Genomic DNA, 25,574 nt, shown 5'->3' with positions numbered 1-25,574 from the left:
TTTCGGCGGACCGTCCCCCCCACGACCGGGCAGGTCCTTCCCGACGAAAAGCATAATGGGGTGGCTCTGGCTGGCTGGCTGGCTCTGTTATGGTTGCTCGTTTCGAGGCACCGCCACTTACCGAACTCCGTGGGGGAACCGGCTATTCCGCCAGTCATCCTCATTCTTTTTTCAACGTCGCGTCGCGCGCGCACCGGCTCTCCCGGTAATGGAGGGTAATTCGAAGGTCGAGGACGCGCGCGAGGGGCTGCTGGGACCGTCTGCTGGATCGCAAATATTGTTGCAATTTTTTTTATGGGCGAATTTGTCAGACCTTTCGACGCTTTGTCAGATGGCGTCTAGGCTGGAGCCGGTTCTTTGAATACTTGAGGAAGAACGATATATTTTTAACTGGAAATGTTTATACACGGCTTTGAAAATATTATTTATATATAGTTGAACCTTGTTTGTACGGAAAATAATTATAATCTTCTTGTCTGATGATGAGAGAAAAAGATACAATTACAATTCTAGCGTTTGTCATCTAGACTATATGAAACTATCTATATGTTTATGGAAATGTAATTATGTAATATTTAATTATATTCGCAATTTTATTTATTGCAGCATTTAGTATTCTTCGTAACAAGCATTGTTATGTTTATAGTTAGTGCATAGGGCAATAGTTAGTTTCTCTAAAAGTTACTTTGTAAGTTAGTTCCTTTTAATAAAACGTGCAAACTAGAACGAGATTAAAAAACTGATCGAAGACTGCAGGAACGGTGACCGTATAAATAGATGTAAAATAGATGTAAAATAGATATAAAAATACAAATAGATATAAAAATCGTGCGCCGAGGGATCGACGTCACTGCCCAATAATTCGGTCACACGCGACTCGCGCGACGTAATCTGCCTCGTTATCGGCCGAATTTACACCGGTCGTACAACCGCGTCGTTAAATCAATTTGTAATCCATCAATTTCCCTCATTCGACGGAACGAGGACTCCCCCGTTCCGCGGAACTGAAATTGCGGGTAACGCGTTTCGAATCGTGTGACGGGATCACGAACGGCAGCAGCAGAGCCGCGGCGGCGGTCGGTCATTCATCGGTATCGCCTCTCGCCATACACAGCCCGATGTATGTATATTCATAAAAAGCACTTTATAAGCTGACCCCGTGATCCGCGCATTAACTCGCATCGAAATGTCTCTCGCTGCTGCAGCTGTTCCGATTTATTTATTTATGTGATTATGCGGCCGCGTAACTATATTTAAATGCGACGCACGCGCGCGCGCCCGCGATGAAAAACACACGAGAGGCCATTACAAGGCAGAGAGACGTATACCATCGTTCGGTTTCCCGTTAAATTAACTGAGAACGGCCCCGCAGTTCGGCGCAATTGTTTATACCCCGAAATCGTGCCACCGTGCCCGTAAAATCTGCAGTCCGCCTGCGTGACCCACATAAACGCGTTACGAGCCGGTGAAAGAGATAAGGGTTGCGGGACGGGGGGGGGGGGGGGGGTCTCATTTAAAATTGCACACTCGCCGCGGCGAAATGCTTCGGACGACTCTCTTTCTGCGGTCTCCTCGGCCGTGTAAGAGCCCCATAAAACGCGGGGACACCGTCGTAAATCATCGCCAAGGAACATCAAAAGAAATTCTTTCCACTTTCGCGGCGGCGACGGCGACGGTGGCGCGGGTATTATATTGCCTCGTATCTGGCTTGTATATATGCCCCGCCACCCCCATCGATCGACCTACCGCAACGCGACCGTTCCTTCCTCCCCCGTTGTCCGGCGACGATTAACCCTCAAAAACTGCCTACCGTCGCAGATCCTAATCCTCTTTCGCCCTTACGAGGCCAGAAAAAAAACGGGCGAAACTTCGACCCCCTGGCCACGGAACGGTGCCATAAATTTGGGGGGGGGGGGGGGGTCGACGAATGTCTTAACCCCTTGGAGTTACCGTTTTGAGAATAACTGGGGGATGGTGTGACGAAGAATTCGGAAGGATAATTCAGAAGGATTATTCAGAATAATTCAGGAAAATAATTCGGTAGAATTCAAAAATATAATTCAGAAGAATTCAAAACAATAATTCAGAAGAATTATTCCGAATAATTCAGAAAAATGATTCAGTGAAATTAAAAAAAAAAAATTCAGAAGAATATATTCAGAATAATTCAGAGGAATCCAAAAGAATAATTCAGAAGAATATATTCAGAATAATTCAGAGGAATTCAAAAGAATAATTCTGAAGGTTTATTCAGAAGAATTCAAAAAAATAATCCAGAAGAATTCAACAGAATTATTCAGAAAATTAATTCAGAATAATTGTGAAGGATTATTCAGAAAAATTCAAGAGTGATTCTGAAGAATAATTCAGAAAAATTCAGAATAATTCAGAATAATTCAGAAGACCATAAAGACCGACTGCAATTTGAAATAATCTATGAGGTGAGAAAGTGTGATGACTGCGATGTCTATTGATTTTCCGGCAGGATTTGGGGTAGGACGAGGTCGAGCAGGAAAGGACTCTCCGTCGCTGTCCCCGGCCGTAAGGCGATCTCCGCCGAAGGAGAGGAAGAAAAACGAGCGTCTGGCTCGCGTGAAAGATCATTTCGTGGAGAGATCTTTGGTGGCGGGTACACACGTGACGCAGCCGTCGTCGCCGGTATCTGGATCAAGGACGCTCGGTTAGGGGCGCGACACGCTTCTCCGGCCGCAAACAAACCCCGAAGCCGACTCCGAAACGATTTTATCGGCGCTCTCTTGTAAACCGGAGAACCATAGAAACAAACATCGACGAAGAAACCGTGCCATGGTCCGGCGATACTGCTTTCGGATCCCATTAAATTCGCAATCGTCATCGATTTTCTAGCTGCCAAAATGCGAGATTGCAGAAAATCAGAATTTCTTCGTTTTGATAATAATCATTCATTTGTGGAGATAAAAATAATTAATTTCTGTAGATAAGAATAATTAATTTGTGCAGGTTCACTTGTAGAGATAATTATATTTTATTTTTGCAGGTAGTATAGTTGTGTAGATAATCATAACTCGTTTGCGCGGATAATAAAAATTCACTTGCGCAAATATTAAAACTTCATTCGTGCAAATAATAAAAATTCGCTTGTGCAAATATTAAGAATTAATTTGTGCAAATAATAAAGATTTATTTGTACCGGCAATAAAAATTTATTTCTGCCGATAATAATCATTTATTTGTACCGATAATAATCATTTATTTGCTCGAATAAAAATAATTCATTCGCACAGACAAGAACGATTAATTTGCCCAAATAATGAAAATTTATTCGCAGCTATAACAAATTCGGCGAATTCTGGATTTGGTAAAAGAGCGACACGCTGGCGAATTTTCTCCAGCGGATTAAAGCAGGAGGGATATCTCTCGCTATTCCACCATGACCTTGCTCTACCGCGAGCCTTCCGCTTTAAGGAAGGCCGCATAGCTTCTCCAGCAGACCCGCTCTAGCCGGGTTACTATGTATATAGAACTTTCGCTCTCTGGTACGCGCGAACCGCAGAAAGAGGCTTCTGGGACGTGTCGGCGAACGAAAACGCATCGATTGCGTTACTCACCTTGATGTGATAAGAGTTCAGCTTGGTGCGGGGCAGGCTGTTGAACGCGCTGAAGTCCAGGCGGCGTGAGAAGATGCCGTTCGCGCCGCAGCTTTGCCTGTTAACAGAGAAACGGTACCGTTTCAGTATGAGTATATTCTGAAGAGAATGAAATTAAATTGTCAAACGATAAATAAGCTAATGTCTTTTTAATATTAATAGTGCTTACAAATAAAAAACGTGTTCTTAATTCTAATAATTCTCATAAATAAGAAACGTCTTCTTAACCCTAATAACCCTTATAAATAAAAACCATCTTCTTATCCCTAATAATCCTTATAAATAAGAAGCGTCTTCTTAATCCTAAGACGCTTAGCATTAAATATACCAAGCACTAAAAGTACTAGTTTGTGTCTCGTGTAAGATTATATTTATTTAAACTTTGCGCAATTTTTATTATAATATATGCTTGAAACAATAATTAACCTTAAAAGCTTCCTTGTCATTTTAATAGTCCTTTCGAGAGTTTCAACAGTCCTGTTGAAGAAGAATATTTTTTTAGCATAAAAATACGCTTTTAAAATTTTATAAACATTTACCAACCCTCCCTTAAAAACAGTTAAATTTTGCACAATTTTGACCAAGCGTGTCCTTACCATCATTTAGGTATAGAAATTGAGGGACGACATAATACGAGAGCTTAAGCGAAGACCGGATTTTTCTGGTTTCCTCATTTCCCTCGTTAGCGATCAAAGGGGAGGAGGGGCGGGCCTGTTATTCTCTCGAAACGCAAACAGCAGCAAGTCTTGCTACAAGGTAGTAGAAGAGGAGCTCGAGAGAGACACGTCGTATCAGGGAATTACAGGCCGAAAACGGTCCCTCTATTCAGCGCAACGTCGCCGTTCCCGCACGAAACGATCCCTTTAAAATCTTCCGGGGGAAGAAAAAAAAATCGGGCCTCCCCGTGATACATAATAATTCCGTCCTCGAACCCCTCGGTTGATAACCCCACGAGTGTCGCGCGACACGAGGGTCGCGCTTTCAGGACTCGCGCGTTTATCCTTGCGAGTACATGAGAGACGATAAGAGAGATAGAGAGATAAAGAGAAAAAGAGATAGAAAGAGGGAGGGAGAGAAAGAGATAGAAAAAGAGGAAGATAAAGAGGGAGATAGAGAAAGAGTAAGAGAGAGCAAGAGAGAGTAAAGGAGAAAGTAAAAGAGAAAATAAAGAGAGAATAAAGAGAGAGAGGACCTCCTCCTCTCGGGCACAGGGGCCTCGCAAAACCCCGCTGTACTCGTGTACCTCCCCGGGAAAAGACCCAACAGAGCCGAGGGACATAAACTACCCCCTGACAATCCATCCTGGAACGCGTTATCCTTGATCCCGATGCAAACGAACCCGCCGAGCGAGTATCCCGAGTAGTCGAGTATCGGATCCGCCCGGCTATCGGGAATCACGAAATTACTCGGACCGATAGTTTCGGCTGTGAGATCCGTGCACGAGGAGAGAGTCGGCATACATTGGTAACGCGCGCACGTGTAGACACGGGGAAACTTTTACACGCGACTGGATCTCGGATGTCTGATTCCATCGAGTCTGCGGCAGACGTGGAACTCAATAACGGATACTGACGCGGGCGGCGGCGGCGGCGGCGGCCGCGGCACAGGGTCCGGGGGAATCGATTCCTAGTCAACGCCGCGACGCGAAGTTTCGACGCTTCGAATCGATGGGGAGGAAACTTCGAGATCGGTCCATTTACGTGATACGGACCGGAGAGAGGAACGGTTTGATAATTTCGGCGGTGAACCGACACCGTGTACACCCACCCACCCCACCCCGTCGTCCCTTCTAAGCGAACTTTCCTTGATCAAATTCACTCGCCCGATTTACAGGGACAGAAGTGGCTCTCTCGCGATCCTACGGAGCACCGACGATTGTTTTAACCCTTTCGGGAAGAGGGTTTTTTAAGAGTTACTGGAGGATGTTTCTGAGGTGAATTGGCTTGTTTGAGAGCAGGTTAGATGGAGGGGAAAGGGGTAATGTGTCCTGAATTTTTATTGTGTGTGTAATCGAATTATACAATCATTATTGAATCTATTCGATTAAATGTAGTGGAGCGAATTTAATGAATTGGGTTTATTGGATTGGATTTATTGAATTCGATTTACTGAGCTGGGTTTAGTGAATTGGATTTATTAGACTGGGTTTACTGGATCGGATTTATTAAACTGGGTTTATTGAATTGGATTTATTAAACTGGGTTTATTGTATTGAATTTAATAAATTGAATTTAATGAATTTAATTTACTGAATTAAATTTAGTGAACTAAATTTAATGAATTGAATTTAGTGAACTGAGTTTATCCAATTAAATTTATTAATTTCATTGATGTGAGACTACACCCTTTCCAAGAATAAATATAAAAATACGAAGCGAATACACGATAAAAATTAGTCCCCGTCATACCTAAACCTAGAACAAGAAACAAAAAAATCTAGAACAGTTACTATGGAGCAGCGAACGAATTGACACTATCGAAAAAGACAACGACCACCTCCCACACATCCATAAAAAAAAACTAAAAATACAAAAGCAACTTTTTACGCGTCATAAATTAGTGCAAGTAATTCTCAAAGATCTATTGCGAAAATTTCGCGTAAAATGATTGCACAAGAAATGACAGTGTCTGCGGAGCGCGAAGCAAGGATGATTCAACGGCGGCATGAAGTTATCATGAAAACGTTGCTGTTGCGGATTGGGTGGAGGTCGATCCACGGTTCGAGTGCACGCAACAGATCGCGCGTTGCATAATCGCGACCGCGGTTCTCGAGATCGTTTTCCTCGGTGACCGAGTATGACGAACAGAAGGCGGCTGCTGCTGCTGCGACGACAACGACGACGACAAGCTGCGCAATATTTTCGTGACCCCCGGCTGACATTGCCAAAAGTTAGCTATACGGGGGCCGGGCGATATAGAGAGGACGGGGTCTCGCACGAGTGGAGGCCAAGGCTAAGGTCGGCCCCCCTTCCTCCACCTTACAATGCCCATTCGTTCGACTGCCTCCTGACACCGGCATTCTGTGTGCGGCTGGCTGCTTTCGATTCCGCTTGTTGTCTTCCTGACACTGACGCAACTTCCTTCCACCAACTGCTGCCTGCCTCCGACCACCTTCCTCCTCCTCCTCCTCCTACTCCTACTCCTGTCATCGCAGGGCTGCTGCCGCCGCGAACACGTGCTCGTCGAACTTCTGAACCGCGAGAGCCGCTCGAATCTACTCGAGTTTATTGCGTTCCGACCTTGACACGAAAGAGGTAACCGAGGCGTCGAAAGCTATTGTTCATACTTCGCGGAGATGAGACAGGCGTATCGATATTAAATTCGAGAAAATTCTTCGCGCCCTGTTGCCCTTAACCCTTTTGTACTGTAATAACGAGTCAGACTCGTGATAAAGATTCCACGTGAGTTCTATTGATAATTAATCTATTAATTTGATATTGTTCTATTGATATTAATATGAATATTATTCATTATTTCTAAATCGAAATTAAATTGAATTTTTTTATTATCAAAGTCTAGAAACGGAAATAAATAAAGAGAATAGAAGAAACAAAAATTGTCTGGCTCTATTAAGGAAAATATTAAGGATAAATAAGTGCTAATCGACGCAACGTAAAAGAAGTCATAATGCAAGGGTTTATGATAGACGAACTATTTACGAAACTGGACCAGGTTATTGCAAATCGAGTGTTTAACTATACACATTAACGAATTAAAATTAAATTAACTGTGTTGTTCTATTTTTCCAATTTTTTCTAAGATTATAATTACCTCCACAATTTAATGAGTAATTGAGCAAGGATCTCGCAGACTGGAATAGTTGAGTAGTTAAATTCTTCGCGGAGTTTTCTAATTGTTGCAGCCGCAGGAAAGTCGGTCGTTATGCCGGCCGACACCGACGCAAGGTTAACAGGTGACAGAACACGGCCTGGCCGCAAACCAGCGGAGTCGTAATCTACTTACAGAAGCTCCAGCATCCTGCTTCGAATGATATTCGTTATGAATATTCACGGATCATACCATTCACGGTGTGTCGCGGTGATAAAACAACTAGAAAATTTGTACCGAGGCTAAAGATTCAGTGGCCTTTCTAACATTTTAGATTGAGTTTTAAGGAGCTCGGCATTTAAATGTCTAAACACTTTGTGAAATATGTTGGAATTCTAGCCTTGACATTATCTTAGGTGAGAACAATTAGGGGGAGGAGATTATTATGTAAGATTACATAGGCGAAAATGTATTAGGAATCGGATTAAATGAATAATTTTAACGATAACTCGTATATTATTTTTTATTTTCTGTCTTACTTGTAAAAGAATGTTCTTTACATTTTTGTAAATTTTATTACCCGTTTACGATGTAATTTCAGTGAATTTAAATCGATACAAATTGACAGAAATAAATATAAATCAATATAAATCAATGTGAAGCAATGTAAATCAATGTAAATAAATATAGATCAATGTAAATCAATATAAGTCAATATAAATCAATGTAAATCGATATAAGTCAATATAAATCAATGTAAATCAATATAAATCGATTTAAATCAATTTAAATATCATTTACAAGTGCCAGTCATTTATGTGGGAGCAGCAAAGGCTTAAATATTGATATAAACTTATATTTATTCCACTCTATTTCCATTCAATATACACTAATACGAAAATATTAATGAAACAATATTCCAAAGAAGCAAATCATTTTAAGCTGCACTATTTATAGATATCTCGATACAGAATTAGAGCAGCGACGTGTCTTGTAGATCGACCTTGATCCCAGAGATTTCGGCCACCGTGTAGAGAAGCGATGCGCGGGACAGGACCACCGAAACGGCATAAACGGCGCCGATTGAGGAGCAATTCGAAGCCATTAGCTCAACGAGAGGTAACTCGCGCCGATCGTAGGCGAGCGAGCAAGCAAAAGCAGCGTAAGAGCGCGAAGTCGGAAGGCGCGAATCCTCTCGGACGAGTCCGAAAAAGGCTGCCGCGTTGCGATTTGCATATCGTGCAACGAATGCCGCATAATCGGGCTCGAAAAGCCCCGATATTTACGTTCGATTGCGAAGGCGACCGGGGAAGGAGAGGGGGAGGGGGACCCGGCAGAGGGGTTCGTGCATATACGGACGCGACGCGGTCTCCCGTCATTAATTTACAACGATGCGAACCCACCGGCAGCAACGACGGGCCCGCTGCTGCTGCTGCTGCTCGCCCGGCAGAATCGGCCACAGCCAGGCACAGACGGACGAGCCCTCCGCGCTCCGACCGTAGTTATTTTCAATCACCGGCATTTACACGTCGCCTCTCGGTCGCGTTCCGTACTCGGCTCCCGCCGATGACTAATATCGGTTGCGCAAGCTGCGCGCGGATCGTAAACGGGAATCAATAGAGTCGTTATTCCGACTCTGGCCGACGCGAAAATCTGAGCGCGGACGGACGAGTCTGGTCGCGTGTCCGTTTCCCACGGATCTTCTCTCTACACCCCCTCCGGTTCCCTGCAATTAGCGGTCAGCCAATGATCCTGTCGGGAACAAATGATTCTCGCGCGACCAACTCCTCCTTGTCTCGTTTCCAGGATTCTCGCGCTCTGAGCGCAACGATTATTATTCCTTCGCCGTTCTCGGCTACCTTTTGTTCAGCTCGTTGAGACGAGAAGAGATGACGTGTGTACGGTGACTCAAGCTTAAAATTGACCGCATTGGACGTACACTAATTTTTATTTTGGACGTACATATTTGAGGACGCGTAGGTTGGTTTGGATGGTTTATACAGGGTGGTGTTTTGTAATTCATTAATTGGGTCGGGTGGATGCTGTGGTTGGAGATAAGACGTGAATGGAGAATGAGAGAATTGTGTGGAAGGCTTTGTTATTGAGATTTAATTTTAGGGATAATGTGCTGATGTAAGATTTTTTTGTAATATAATATGGAATTTTGTATAGGATTTAGTGCAAAATTTAATACAAAAATTAGTATAGAATTTAATACAGAATTTATTACAAAATTTAGTAATGGATTTAGGATAGAATATAATACAGAATTTAGAACAGAATTTAGTACAGAATTTAAAACAATATTTAAAACAGAATTTATCTAAATGTCTTCCTCTTTAAACTTCGTTAACTTGACCATATCTCAGCACCGATACCTACCGCGCATTCGTCATACGCGACTGAAACTCGTCGGTTCGGTTGTTACGCAAAGGCATAGTCGACTGGCATCCGCCGTCGATGATCCAGATCAGCTCTTCGAACCAGTTTTCGCGATGCAATTTTGAAACGAGCTCGAAAAGTGTCGATAAAGAGGCTCTTGTCGCTCGAACAGGACACGACGACGACGACGACGCGTATCGGTGGCCGAGAGAGCGTGTATGTGCGTGTGTGTAGCCGGAGGACAGCGAACGTGCCTTGCCGTTTAAAATCCCCTAACCCGGCGCAGGATAATTCATGTAAAAGGAGGCCGGCGCGGCGCCGAAAAAACTGATCGCGAGCCATTAAGATGCGCGCGGTTGGTGTACGCGACGACGACGACGACGGCAAAGAAAAGAAAAGAAAAAAAAAAGAAAAAAAAGAGGGAACGGAGGACTATGTTTCGCGGTTCAATTTATATTCCGCAGGAACCGGTTTACCGTCCCGTGGTCCCCACGCCACGGTGCATATTACCGTGGAAACGCGGTTCCAGCGGAATCGACGCTTCTGCCGCCGTCGTCGTCGTCGCGAACGATTATCTACTCGGAAGTTTTGTCACAGCGGCGCGGCTCTACGTCGCGTCATTTCCCGAATTAAGGGAGCCGAAAAAGGAAGCGGAGAGCGACGGCGGCGGCGGCGTTCTTATCGGCGCGATTCGAGAGCGGAGGCCTCGTTAACGAACCGAGGGGGGCGGGGGGGGGGGAGGGTAGCGTTCACCGCGGGACGCGGGCAGGTTCGTCTAACTATAGCGACGCCATGCGAATTGTTCGAACGTGTCGGTGGACATTACCGAAAAGAGAGAGAGAGAGAGAGAGAGAGAGAGAGAGAGAGAGAGAGAGAGAGACCCGGCACGATAAAACGGCCTTTTATCGGAGAGGAAACCACCGGCCGTGGGCACCGAGCGATGCCTATTTATAGTAAATTTCAATCGTATCGATGCGCGGGATCGATCGCGCCCATTTGAAATTATAATCAGCCAATTAGCAAACTTGATCGTCGCGAAAATACAGGAACGGGAGAGGCGACGCGAACGCAACGTTTCCATGACGATGCGCTCACCTGCAGCGAATCGAAAATTATACTTCGAAGACCTTATTTGTCGGATCTCGGACCCTGCACCGAAATCGAACTTTTAATTTGATCCTTTTGTACTCGCGGGCCCCTTGCGGTTTTTAAAGCGACTGCAAGTCTTTTGAACCCGTCGATCTTTTTGAAATTTTTTACAGTTGTTAATTGGACGTTTATTTATTGAAAAAATCGAGTCGATATCTCAAATAGTTTTATTTTTATTTAAAAGAAAATTTGGGGATCGCGATAAAATAATTGCTCATGTAGAGGTTGCCACTTTGGTAAAACTTTTCTAATTTTTTAATATTATATCCTTAATATAATATAATTAAGTAATTATAATTAAGTTCCACTTAGCCAGTCGAATAAGGAGACAATTTAATTTCTATAAATTAATTTCAACCCTATTTTGATCCTCATCAATATTACCCTCATATTATTACAATTTCTTCACTGTGTCGAGATCCGCAAGATATATAAAAATATAATATAATCTTATAATATTCTTTTCGAAGATTTCTTAAAAAAAATTCTTTAAACCTTGCAATACTCTCGTCAAATGATTACAGTTAATGTATTGTAACGAGTTCCTTTGAGATTACGATATAGAAGGAAATTATTAAGCATATCTCGAACACAGTTTCGGTCTATTAATAGACTTCCGACAAACGAAGTGTAAGCAAGAATAAACATTACAGTCACAGCTTGGAAATACCCGGAACAATTTTTCCATGCGACGATTCATATCCGCGACAGTCGATTAAAATGTCCGCGCGAAGTAGAAACGGAGGGTCATGGTCAGACGAGTAACGTCCAATATTCCTACTAGGTACACACGCACCCGTATCCAATGAACTTTAGTAGCCAACTATTCCGGAAGAGTAACCTTCCTTTTCTCGTGTAGAATCACCTTCTTGTCTCTCGGATCGCCAGTGACAAGATACCTTGCATATTACATTATACGCACACGTGCGTGTACAACAAAACCGGCGTGTGGAAGTGGAGTCGAAACGACTTTCTACGGATTAAACGCGATAACTGTGACAGCGTACAACATAATCCCATAAAAAAAAGATTACTTATTTCCTGACAACCGCTATAAACAAGTCCAGCGATGTCGGACATCGCGGTTCCATTAATTCCTAGATTAATATTAATTTGTAGATAACCTTTGCGAACCCGATACCATTCAAGTTCGCCGGACAAGAATGTCGCGCGAGGTACCACGTGAATTTGTTTTAAGAGTTATAATCGTCTGAATTGTAGCATGAATTGTATGTAGCATGAATTTTAGAAATATATTTGAACTTTTCTCGTAAATTATTTTCGGATGCTTTATTTCGAATACATTCCTCTCTTAAATTTTTCTAGATTTTCTGATTGTCGCCGCAGCATTCCACAAAATCCCGTCGAAACGCCTCGACGCGTATAATAGCATTCTGCAATTATTCGTCTAATTCAACAGCTTCACGGAGATTTACAAATTACCGCGTAAATAGTATTATAATTCGCCGTGCAAATAGCGTTATAATTTGCCGTGCAAACGGCGACATAATTTGCCGTGCAAACAACGTTATAATTTACCTTGTGAAAAAGCGCGAGTCGCGTGAAGAAGCGCGCCGCGTAACTTGCGGAACAGGTGTGTACCAGGTTTTTTTCCCGGCGACACGCAGAGAGACACATTTTGGTGCCGGTAGATTTTCCAACGATCTCGTAACGCGAGCCGCGTTACGCCGCGTATATTCGCCGGTGAATCGGTTTTCGCAATCGGACACCGCCCGCGCGGCGACGGCGGTGTGCAGTATCTGGCCGGGGTCCCCGCTCGGTTCTCGATTTCTAGGAAGTCTTTCGCAATCGCCGATTCGTTTCCCGACGACATGAATGACGGAGCACACACGCCGCCGGTTCCTGTTCACCGCCGGGAAACCCGCCTCCTATTGCGTGTGACACTGCGTGCGCGCCGCCGAGAGAGAGAGAGAGAGAGAGAGAGAGAGAGAGAGAGAGAGAGAGAGAGAGAGAGACTCCACCATGCCTTATCCGCGCGCATCTATCGAACCCCGTCCGCCTGTAATTTAGCCGAGCGCGGACTCAACAGCCGGTTAATAGCGGCGACGGGAGTTCTGGGAAACGCGATCCTCGTTCCCGGTAATTCTACCGGTGACTCGGCTCGCGTCTGCAAATAGCGGATGTCCCGAGAGCATAGAGAAGATGCCTGCCTCTCTCTCTATCTATCTATCTATCTACCTATCTCTTATCCGCCTTACTCGCTCTCTCTCGATCTCGTATCCTCTCTCACTCTTGGTCACGTTGCAGCATCGAACCGTTCCGTACCAGCGGACACCGAGTTCCCTGAACTGTCTTTCATTTCCCTGGCGATCACAGATTTCGCGGCGCGATCAAGCCAAAAGCTTACTCCGCGAATTTCTATTTTTAGGCGGCTTTCTAAACATCTCTCGTTTATTAAGCGACGGGAAAAATGAGGTTCCGATTGACAGCACTAGGATGCTGCACTCTGCTCATCAAATTTCCTTTCTCTTTTGACTTTATTTATTTTATTAATTGCGAAATAAATCTAATATCTAAAAAGAAGTACAGTCTAACGTATTTACATCAATAATAGGTGTAAAATTATTGATTACTATGACAGCCGATTCACAGGCTACTGATCGCGGGAGGGGGTGGGGGGATTTATTGGCTACCGGTCGATAAAGTGTTAATAATAATAAAGAGGATTGGTAAAGGAGGCAGACTAGCAAAGAATAATCGCCGTTTCGCGTCCGATGCGGTTCGGGACGGTAGGAGGTGTTGGTGACGGATGAAATGTCAGAAAAAAGATTTTGCGCAAGCCGCAAGTGTCCCAAGGACGCGCGTACGCGTCTCGCAAAGTGATTTGCGGACCCGGTGCGCCGCTGCAAGGACGCGGGCGCTACACGCATCCGGGCTGCAGCTTGTTAAGCTCTTCAAGGCCAGGCGGGCCCATCCTTGGAATTTTAATCAGTCCATTTGCCTATCTATGTCTCTCTCTCTCTCTCTCTCTCTCTCTCTCTCTCTCTCTCTCTCTCTCTCTCTCTTTCTCTCTCTCTCCCCCATTGGCCGACCTTCGCGCGTCCTGTATTCGGTAATGGCCGTCCAAAACCGATCTACTGACTCTGTTCGTTTTATCTCGGCGCCGGTATCGACGGTTCTATCAGGAACCTAGGTAGACGACGTAGCCCCGAGGGAATCGTCTGCGACCTCAGTCTACCGGAGTCTATCCTCTTATTTTCGACGCGGTTTATCCGGTCCCCTGATATAATTGAAAATCCTACGGACGAGACACTGCTTGACAAAAGAATAATGAGATGGACGGGCGGTCTAGGTGACGATGAGTAACTCTGTATACTGGATGGTCGACGAAATCTTTTGACGTTTATCTTTTTCTAGGTTAGAGGGCAACCTTTGGAGGTTAAAATGGTGTGATGAAATAGTGATTGAATTATTGACAGGGAAAAATTAATTATTAATACTTTGCGATCGAGTAGCGACTCTTGGACGTCACTAAAATTGGAACCACGTTCTAAAATAATTTTTACAGTAATGAAGTTTAAAATTAAAAAATTGTTGAAGGTGAGACGATCCAAAAAAGTCACCTTAAATTCACAGTTAAGACTTCGAATGCAAAGAGTTAACGAAAGACAAATTAGCTGACATAACCTAAAACCTTGCATAAAATCCTAGAAAATACTACAAAAGAAAATCGTACTTCTAAAAAAGAAAATCAAGGTCAATTACCATCATTTCTCCCACATATTACTAGAAATTATCCATCGATTATATCTCCAAATAAAATAATAATAAATTGCAAGAAATAAAAGTTATTTCTAGCAAATAACAGTCAATGATTCGTTGACCACCCAGTATACGGAGCATAAAGTGTTTCGGTTACCGAGGCACGACATTGACGACAGCTATTGGAATGCTCGCGAACAGTATGTCGGAGGCGGTTCGACACCGATTTCGCGAATCAAATCGTGGGAGAACACGCGATCACCCACGCCAGAGGTGCAGAACAGCACGCGCGAACGACACTCGGCCGAGAGACACCTGCGTACACACATCGTAGCCGTGTATTTATAGTCGATAAACTGCTTGTTTACGTAGCCACGCGTTTCTTAGGCGCCGTTGCAACAGGGACGGCCGTCTCTGACAGAGAAAGGAGCGTGGCGAGATGCTGAGAGAAGCGGGAAGAATAGCCGCTGACAGACGAGAGAGAAAAAGAGAGAGAGAGAGAGTTTCACTAGTCGCCGACGTAATTAACGATGTTTTTCGCAGCGAGAATTTTTACGCAGTTACGCGATAAAAGCCAGCTCTCGGCGCCGATGCCCTTCCGTTCGATCCTCGGCATCGCGGCCAATGGCAGCGTTTCAGTTGCACCGGGTGCCACGGCGAAAGTGTTAACAGATGTCTAGGTCGTTCCGTTGAATGTAAAAGCGGCGCGAACCTGTTCCATTCAAAACCCGAGATTCATCTCTCGCGAGTCTTTAAAGCAATTAAATCGTCGGCTCGATGTAAAATTTTCGCGCGACGACGTTTATCGTGGCGAGCTTATAATCGAGTGGGCATTGATTAAGTAGCAGTTAGTAAAAGAGTTAACCGGTTAACTATTTTTAACTGTGTATTCCTCATAGTTGCTGCTATATTTCATTTTTCTCTAAAATTGAAATATATTTCACTTGCTACCATATTTTATTTTTCTCTAAAATTTTGAAATATATTTCACTTGCTACTATATTTTTGTTACTGCAAGAGGTTAAGTAGCAATTAGTGACGAGTCAATTTTTGTTAGCTATTTCTAATTCTATATTTCACATACTAGCCACGATATTGCAATGATAATAAAAATAATAAATAATAAAAAATTAAAAATTAAAAATAAAACTAAATTATAAATATAATATAAATTAAATATAAATTATAAACTAAAATCTTACACATTGCATATATACAAATAATTATAACAAAAATACTATATGCATATAATATCCAATTATGTCTTCAATTATACTAGTCAGATCTCGCTTATCGCGACGCATTTTCGGCGACCGTTTCTCAAAAAGTTCGCGACAGCTGTTTACGCGACAACCGGTTAACGACACGCGCAGATTAAGAAATCCCGTCCGAAATGGCAAGAGAACGCACACGCGTGCCCCCGGGGCGTGGTTGCGCGCAATCCGTGGTGACGCAACGGCGATGCACAAAAGAGAAATCACGATTGGCAGAGGCCGAAGTGAACAGAGCGAGAGAGAGCCTGAGAGAGATAATGGCCGGCTTGCATTAAGAACGAGCTCTCTGCGCGGCGAAGATAACGCGACGATTATCGCCCGGGAGCCGGATTATTCCCGTGCCAGAGATGATACTTTCGCGGGGGCAATTCTTGTTTTCAACTGCCGTCGTCCCGCGGTCGGCTTCGCGGAGCTTTTCCTGATGCCGCGTGCTCCCGTTCCTCTGCACCTTGAACTTGCCGAGGCGACCGTAGATAGCGAGAGTATAGCTCGCTCGTTCGCTGCAGCTCGCATCTCCCCGGCCTTTCTTCGGCTTATCTCTAATGACGGAACTTTCGCGGATGCAACCCTTTCGGTGACGGAATCTCGCGGCGTTATTGCTACCCTCGATCGTCGATCCCTTTGCGAATGTACGAACTTTCATGGACACTTGGAGGATCGAGATTGAGAGAAAGTGGTGCAATTCGTTGCACGCTGAGTTCGTTGATTTTTTACTCTTTTATTCAGAGATGAAACTTCGTATTTTTGACACGTATTATTATATAGAATATTGAGAATATTTAATTGAATATGTCGCATCGACGCTAGAATTATCAAATAAATCAGAATGACAGAAAAATACAATTTAAAAATACAAAAAAGTACAATTCGAAAAATTAGCACAGAAACAAAAATCTCGCAGCAATAATTTCCGAAAGTTAAATAACTATATATCATCGTCGGCAGATTCGCAGCTAGCATAAACGGTGGTCGACCAATGTCTGGTCGCGAGTTGTCGCGGCGGATTAGGCTTCGGCAGCGAATAGGATTTACAAGGCATCTCCGGCAAACATATTTGGAGGGACTTATCGGTTCCCTTGGTCGGATAGGAGGAGGGCGAGAACACACCTCGGTCGAAGCGACGCGACGCGACGCAATCTTCCTCGCAGCCGAAGTTAGATTGGCCGCGCTAGAAGACTCTCGCTATCTCTCGCTAGAGATAGGTGGCAACAAGAGAATCGAGTCTCTCTACCGGTGTGTCCTTGAGCGTGCAGGACGAGGAGGAAGATTCGCTTCACGAATTACTTACGCGCGACGTGAGGATCCTACCAAGAGCGCAGCTGCCTGCTGCAATTTCCACAAGCGGGACACGTCGCGTGAGAAGAGAGAACGTGAGACAGAAGAGAGAGAGAGAGAGAGAAGAGAGAGAGAGAGAGAGAAGAGAGAGAAGAGAGAGAAGAAGATGGAGAGAAGATGAGAGAGGAGAGAGAGAAAAGAGAGAAGAGAGAGAATACAGAGAAAGATAAAAGAGAGAAAAAGAGAGAAAAGAGAAAAGAATAGAGAGAGAGAAAGAAAAAAGAGAGGGAAGAACAAAAAGAAACAGACGTAGAGACGCAGAGACAGAGAGGAGCCTAACCGCGCTGGAGCAGCTCTGCGGGCCTCGTAAAGAAGCTCGCAGGTGTGCGCTAATGAGTCGAACGATAATGGAAGGCCGGCGCGAACGAGTCTGGACACAATGGTCGTGTCCGGCTCGAGGTGTCGCGGGAACATTTTCACGAGCTTTGGGTTTCGTAACCGATCTTTCACTCGGCCCGTGAGATCCTAACACAGAAGGGTTGGAGAACGCGTCTTCCCGTTGAGCACACATCTTCTGTGGACACTGCGCGGCACTGTGTGCTCTCATGCTTTCCCGAAATTTCCCAATCGCGGCTCGACGTCATTACCAACGCAGTCGTGTGAGAATTTAGCAATTGGGAATTTTAACCCTTTACAATCGAGTAAGAACGCCGAGCATACAAGTTGTTATGCCAGGTTTTAATATAAATTTGTATTTGAAGAATTGTTGCAGGAGTTGTAAGATTTAATTTTGTATGTTTGGTCAATTTAATTTCATATATTCGTTCAATTCAATTTCATCCTCTCCCAGGTCGTCCCATTTAAAATAAAGAACAAGAGGCTCGTTCCACGGTTAAGTCACTGCCGCAGGCATTACGTGGCGGATAGTCGCAGGTTGAAACCGAAGCTGGAAGTTGCAGAGAGCCTCGAATAATCCGATCTCGGACGCAACACAATACGTTCGCCGTAGCCATTCTATTCGATCGCGAAGTTCTCAGTAACGCAGTCCTCTGAGCGAGCTACAGAGGCTTCGGAAGATCGAAGAAGTATACCTCGGCCGGATAATGTTATGCGGAAGATCGTTATCTACGGCGCAGCGATCTTCGCGGAAACTTCCCGAGGCTTTATGAAGTCAACGACGAGGCTCCCTCTCTCTCGGTGATCGAGTCGACGCGGTCGTATTTATTTCTGCCGGATTCTCGGTTAATTAGCCGAGCCGTTCCGCGGGATTACCATACGATTAAACCGAGATCACCGACGGAGCCGTCGCGGAGCAACGTCGCAAGATTTCGTTACCGATTCCACGCACGTAAACGCCGCGAAGCACACACCGGCGTGTCTCTGGTGCACCGTGCGCGAAAGCTTGTTCTTTTTTTTCTTCGTCTTGTGTTCTTCGATGCCATTCCGCATACTTATGCCACCTATTAATAGGAAATCTCGAACCGGCCGGAAGAACCGGTCCCCCCGAATCGCCGATCTCCCCTCCCGATGCCGATCTTCCGCGACATTCCACGAATGCAGATGTCTGGCCACGATTTCAAAGTGGTCAGAGTGCATATCCCGCTTCCGTTCGGCGACGCGGCGCGATTCAACGTGTCTTGAATCACTTTTTGCCGGCTGGTTCGGCGAGGTTAATCCGAGGACGCGGTGGCCTAGGTCAGTTTCGCCTCGGTCATCGTTGGATAATTAACCGGATGGCCGGTCTCTTTGCGGAGATTGTAAGTCATCGTAATTACTGTGTTTGTTGCTCTACGTGTTGCCTTCAAATATTACAGTTTTTTAAAATGTATAATTTAATGAAGAGTAGGTAAAATGTTTTCTTTAGTAATTTGTCACTTTTTAGGATATTTTTAGATATTTAAACTGGCATTCAAAACAGCATTTTAAACGTTTCAAATAAATGCTAAAATATTTTCTAAGATAAGAGTTCCAAATGACACTTCATTTATTTATTTTCACTGACTTAAAAATAATTTTAGAAATCCAATGCTTTAGTTTTTAAAAGATCAGAAATATTAGAACAATTTCATCAACAAAAGCAGTATTCTCGTCATTGAAAAATAGCAATATTTTCCAATATAACAAACATATTATTCTGAAGAATAATAGCATATTATCTTGAAGAATATTATCATATTATCTTGAAGAATATTATCATATTATCTTGAAGAATATTATCATATTATTCTGTCCTATATACGTCAACATTTCCAATCTTAAATAAATAAATAATAACAAGCAACAAGTAATAAAGAAATACAATTAAAAAGTAATAAATGAATTCCATCATAACCCATTTATAACCCGTGGCTGGCAAGCACCGTGTCCAACAGAGACACGAAAATCAGTGGGAAACGCAGTGAACGTTCGATGACTAAGAGCATAATTGAGGTGTCACCGATAGCCGATAATCCACGCCATCCATCTCCATTTCCACCAGGTCGAAGGACAACAGATCGACAAGGGTATAAATATTTTCGGAAGCCGAGAAGGGGGTTGCACGATCCGGGGGCTGGTACGCAGCCGACTCTCCCGGGGCAATTATTTGTAAACCCGAAATTCTTCTGTTTTCCCATCGCGCGGGGGCAAGCCGAAGGATAATTTCTCCCTAAACCGTGGATCCTCCGGAGGCGAGTAAACGCTCCGTCGCGATTACCAACGACCCCTTCTCTGTCCCTGGGTTTGCTCAGCTCTCCTCTCCCCGCCCCTTCGGCATCGACGGGTTCCGGTGACGAGTCGCACTAGACTCTTCGACAAAGAGAGGAATCCGTCGACGACGGCGTTGGCGTTGGCACACCCAGCGAGAGACGACAACGACGACGACTGTATCTGACACACGTAAAATCCGCAGGCTTTTAAGCCGGGAACGGACTCGTCGGCGGCGGCGACACAGTGTCAAAGACAGCCGGTGACAAAGGGGGTGTGGACAGGGCTTGACGAAATAGTCGGGTGGATAGGTCGCGCCGTGTTTACGGACACGCGTTCCCCGCAGGGTAGCTCCCTCGGCACACAAATCCACCCCCTCTCGGATATATGTACCGATTCCGGCCACGTTTAGAAATTATATGAATTTTGTACGCAAGTATTTTTAAACACTTTTATTCGAGAGAAATTCGCGAGATTTGATCGATTATTTTAATATATATTATTCTATCGAGAATTATTACAGCACGAAAGCATTAACCGTTTGCACTGTTGTGTCCTATGTGATTAAAGTTCAGAAATAAAAAATTGTTATAAAAGTACGAATCATTAGGCTCAATTTCATATACACAAAATACACTTTGTCATATCAAATATAAAAGAAATTTTTATCTGACTGATCCTTGTTGCAATCGGTCAAGATAAGCTTTGTTTTACCTAAAATCGACAGTCTAATAATACTACAGATTAATACAGAATAATACACCAGCTACAATGGGAACATCTACCTTCTAGTTCTTACTGCTGTCATCCCCACCCCGTTCTCAGATTAGGGTTTTCTCACGGACACCGATACCTTGACTCGATAATTCGTCGCGTTGAGAAAGGTCCACGGGAGTCCTCGGGGGTCTTGTGTGCTCGAACCAGTCCGACACGGCTTAGGGCAAATCTTTCGGGGAAAGAGGACACGGGATTAGCCTCGGGAGTTCCGGTAAACCGACGCACCGGTGGGGGGACACCTGTCTCTCGTGCAACACCCGGCCACCAGTTACCGACAGCGAGCCGTCAAGGAGGGGACAAGTTTCCACGGACCTTGTCGGGACGTCGCACCTGATCGGCAACTCCTTCGCGAGAGAGAGAGAGAGAGAGAGAGAGAGAGAGAGATATGCCTCCAGGCATACGAATCGGGGATCGGCCGATGGAATCCGTAATTCGCGAAGAATGGGCGGGGACTCTGGCTGCATCTTCGAGCAATTAACCCTTTGCGGTGGCTAAGAATGTCTGAAGTTGCTACGAACAATGTTGCGCGCAATTAACGCGTCGGCTGTTGCGTCGTTCCTCCGCGAGAGAAGACGCTACCCTTTGACCAGGCTCGGCAACGATTTTATGACGCTTGGAAAAAGTTTCATTAGAAGTATGCAGAAGGTTCGTTGGAAGTAAGAAGTTGCCAATCAACTTTGATAATGTACAACACGTTCGTGTTAACAGTTGCGAAGTAAAGGAAACGGTTCTCGTTCTAAAAAAAATAAAATCTTTACAGAAATATCTGAGATGATAGATGGGAATTCGGAATCAACCCCTTGAAATTTGAAATATTAAGAGTTCTTGAAATATGCAACCATTGTACTAGTTTTGTAATTCGAAATTATCAAAGCAAAAGTAAATTTGTTATAAATCATCAGCGCGAATATTGCAATATGAATTTATTTTTATTTAATTAATAGGTGTCTAGTTGAGATTGTGTGTAGACTTTAGAGAATTTTCGAGGATTGAACTATATTCAATTTTCATGAAATTACATTCGATAAATAATTCTATATTTTAAAAAGAATTCACGAAAAATTTATTACATATAATATACATATATAATATTATGAGTATATATAGTAAGTACTTCCTATATGTACATAATACTCCTAATATAAAATAAACTCTTCTCAGAAAAAAGAAATAAAAATTTCAAATCTCAAGACTCGCAAAATATTAAAAATTCAGGGTTTCAAGTAGTCTCAAGAGTTTCGCGATCATAAAAATCGAATGTCTACAGATCTGAACTAAAAATCGCAATCACAGAAAATCTGCGCTCTACCCCAAACTGCATTGATTCTAAAGTACAGTAAGACCCTGTCGAACATCCATACCCACCCCTCAGAATCCGGGCATCGCTCGTTAGGATTTTCTGTCGATCAGCGAATTGAGATATTCGCGTGTAAACCCGCTTCGAAACGAACTCCGTGGGTCCCTGAACGGCGTGTGTGCACGATGCAGCCCCGACGATGGGAACCGCGACACGGCGAAACTGGTTTCTAAACCCGGGACCGCGCGTGTTCTTCCGAAAGAGAGGCCCGGACCGGTCTGTGCAAGCGAGAGGGGACAAAGAGAACCGAGAGAAAAAGAAAGAGAGAAAGATACAGAAAGAAAAAAAGAAGAAAACGACGGAGGCGTGCGAGGAGAAGGTGGAGGGTCCGCGATACCTTCGGACGCTGCAGGATACGCATCAAGGACCCAGGACGAATCCCGTCCAATAAGCCGAAATGGAATCAACGGATAAAGAGCTCTTTCCCGGGGACACGTAGCGTCGCGCGCGCGAGAAAGGAAGTCGAACGATCGTATAAGGTCCTTCCTCCTCTTCTGCCCCGGGTCTCGTGGCGAGGACTTATCCCCATCGTGATAACGTGGAACGAATCCCGGGGCTGCTGGTACCGGGAACCCCCGCGCGCTCGCTCTCGCTGGTCGGAGAGGATTACCTGAAAACTCGTCCAGAGGTTAATCCGCTTCGAGTTCGCTGGTACGCAGTTATACGCGCTGCTAAGAGATGCCTAGCAGCTCGCGCGCGATCGTTGCGAGGATTCCGGCGCGCGGGACGACCGAGAGAACGGCTCTCGTACCCGCGAATCAGAGCAACTTCCACGGGTGTTCTCCTATGTACAACTATCGAGGCTGTTCAGACACGACGACGACGACGACCCCGGCGATTGCTGTTTAGTCGAGACGCTCACGGTAAAAGCGAGAACTCTATTATCCGCGTTCGGGGAGCTTTGCCGGGCCGGCGAACAAGGATCTGCCAGCTCGAGCGTGACTCCTGGGATCTTCCTGCGAACCGTCTGCTCGACGGAGCTGATTGCTCCGGAAGGAGCCCGGATTCTCTCTCCTCTCTCTCTCTTGGAACGCTTTGGGTCTGTTATGGTGCAGCTGCGCTTAATTTGGTGACGCTGTTTAGTCCTGGGGATCATGAATCGCGCTGAGGGACGACACTGTGATGCAAGACTCTGTGCAGGGTGGTCTACGGAATTGAGGTCGTAACTCCGTTAGGAATGCGTTTACGAAAAAATGACAAAGGAAGAAGACAATTAGCTGGAAGAGCACTACGTCTGTAGGCACTTAATATTTTGTTTAAGCGCACCGATGCAACTGCATCATTCTTTTATATGCCTATTTCTGATTGTATAAATTCCTTCCTCTTTTCACTTCAGTAAAATTTTTGAAACAGTAATTAATTTTCAGAAAGATATTTGTTGAAGGAGAATTATATTGCAAACGCTTTTGGCAAGGTTTCTTATTGTTCATACCATTACTGTTATTATAACTAGCCGCATCGGTAAAATGATGCAACAAATCCTCACCAAATAGTCGATCTATTCGAATAACCTAGCAGAGTTCGTCAAGGGCCACGAGACCACGCCCACCATAAGCCTCGCCCAGAGGACGCTGCAGAGAGAATGTCGCATTACATTCAAGAATCACAAACCTGACATTTCTTTCATAAATGAAGAGAGAGAAAGAGTGTTAAAAGGAGGATTAAAATTTACATTCGCAATTAAAACGAAGCCTGGCCATTCGGATGATTCGAACAACGGTAAATGCAGAAGGCAACTACACGAGAGAAAAAGAGAGAGAGAGAGAGGGAGAGGGAGAGAGAATGGCTCGAAGCGGCGCTAGCAGCCAGAAGCCCGCCGTTATTGCGGGCAACGGTGCAGGTAACCTTTGTCCGTCGCCTCTAATTAAAAAATTCCTTCTGGCCGGCCGGGACCCGGCGCAAACCTGGAATCAGTCGGCTCTCGAAAGCCACCGGCGCGGCGCCATCGAGTCCAACACACGCGGCGTGTGTGCGCGTTGCGCCGGTCGAATCGGTTTCGTAATCGCCTCCTTCGCAAACTCTCCATCGCATAATCGCGTTACGCAACGCGAGAGTCGCGTGCGCGCGCGCGCGCGCGGGAGACAAATTTTGCATATTAAAAGCGACCCGCGGACGAAACCAGAGGACAGCGAAATCGGAGGATCCGTGGACTCTCTATCTATCTCTTTAAAGAGAGAAAGAGGCTCTCAAATCAAAGAGAGTGAGAGAGGGATTCATCTCCGACGAGTTAACGGGCGCTAATTCCGCGAGGAGAAATCGAGGGAATAGGATACCGGCGATCGTTAATATCCTGCGAATTACGGGACGGGAATAGCCTGGGACGAGGGTTCTCCTCTCTCGTAGCATCTGGCGAATATCGGCCATTCCCGTCCGCGATCCTTTTTTACCTCCGGATATAAAACACCTCCGTGGTATTTGTTCACGGTTGCGCGTGTACCCGCGCGACGAACGGCGGATACCGCGCCGCGCGCGCGTCTCCGTAAACGCGACGTTAACAAACCAATTAGCAGTAAACCAATCTCGGTGCCGTAATGCACAGTCGAAGAGGTACAGAGAGAACGCGGTCGCCGTTCGCTCTCGGCGGATCTCGAAAAAAAATCGCCGATAGACGGACAGTTATATACACCTATAGTTTCTGTCAAATTCGAATAATACCGCCGATTAGACCGTGACGGAGCTGTTTAGTTTTATTGCTGATGAACCCCGGAGTGGGCAGAGAGACTTGGAAAGCAGCCGTGATAGGCAGCAGCCGCTCGATAATTACGGTATCCGTCCCGAGGAACGTAACACGCTTGTCTAATAATTCAGTCGCTTAAATAAGAAAACGGATTCTTCCTTGTAACCGGCATTTGATCCTGTCAGACGTGATCTATGTATAGAACGCGTTCGGATTCCGTGAGACGGCGATTATGTACTCGTCGGCGAAGTTTAACGTTCCTAAGCAATTTGTACGCTGCGTAAAAAATGGACGACGGAAAAGTAGAATAAAATAGTGAATAAAATGGTACGCCAAAGGGTTAATAACGTAGAAGTAGAAGAATCAATAAAGTTTTTAAATTATTACTATAATATGTAATATACATTAGATGTATATTGCGATAAAAATCGCCGATAATTTAACAAAGTAACGCGACTAAAATAGCTGCTTTCAATCTTCATAAATATAACATTTAAATAACTGCTTAATCGATGCCAATAATCAAGATTGCCACCACCCTCCGAGATTTCAAAAATTCTTCGCAGACTAAGCGAACCGAGAACGGCGGACCGCGTGAGAAAGGAGAAGCCCGGATAACAGGATTGTGACAGCGCAGCTTCCTCGATCAGGTTCCGACAGCATATGCTCCGCTCTCCTGTTCCTCGTTGAAAAGAAAAGGTCGCGAGGTTGAGGATCGAAGGTCTCGACACAGGAGAGAGACCCCGGTTCCGAGTCTCCGCAGGATTTTTCCTCCTTTTCGAGACGGAAGCGCGACACACGGGCTTCGATTCTCTCGGAATCTCTCGGAATCACGGTCTCCTCTCTCTCTCTGGACCTCCGCGCGGCAGGAAATTGTCAGA

At 44.8% G+C, this 25,574-nt stretch overlaps 1 protein-coding gene across 1 annotated transcript in view; it reads right to left on the bottom strand.

Annotated features, from left to right (window-relative positions):
- Nucleotides 1-25,574, bottom strand: part of Heca (hdc homolog, cell cycle regulator) — a 195,416-nt gene that overhangs the window by 152,600 nt on the left and 17,242 nt on the right. The window contains exon 2 of the mRNA XM_078176771.1: nucleotides 3,588-3,684. Within this exon, the coding sequence (XP_078032897.1) occupies nucleotides 3,588-3,684 (97 nt within the window). The remainder of the gene's footprint in view (nucleotides 1-3,587; nucleotides 3,685-25,574) is intronic.

The sequence above is a fragment of the Augochlora pura genome, chromosome 3 (assembly GCF_028453695.1).
Source record: "Augochlora pura isolate Apur16 chromosome 3, APUR_v2.2.1, whole genome shotgun sequence".
Classification (NCBI taxonomy): domain Eukaryota; kingdom Metazoa; phylum Arthropoda; class Insecta; order Hymenoptera; family Halictidae; genus Augochlora; species Augochlora pura.
The sequence above is the reverse complement of the archived record's forward strand: the minus strand, read 5'-3'. Positions and strand labels throughout refer to the sequence as shown.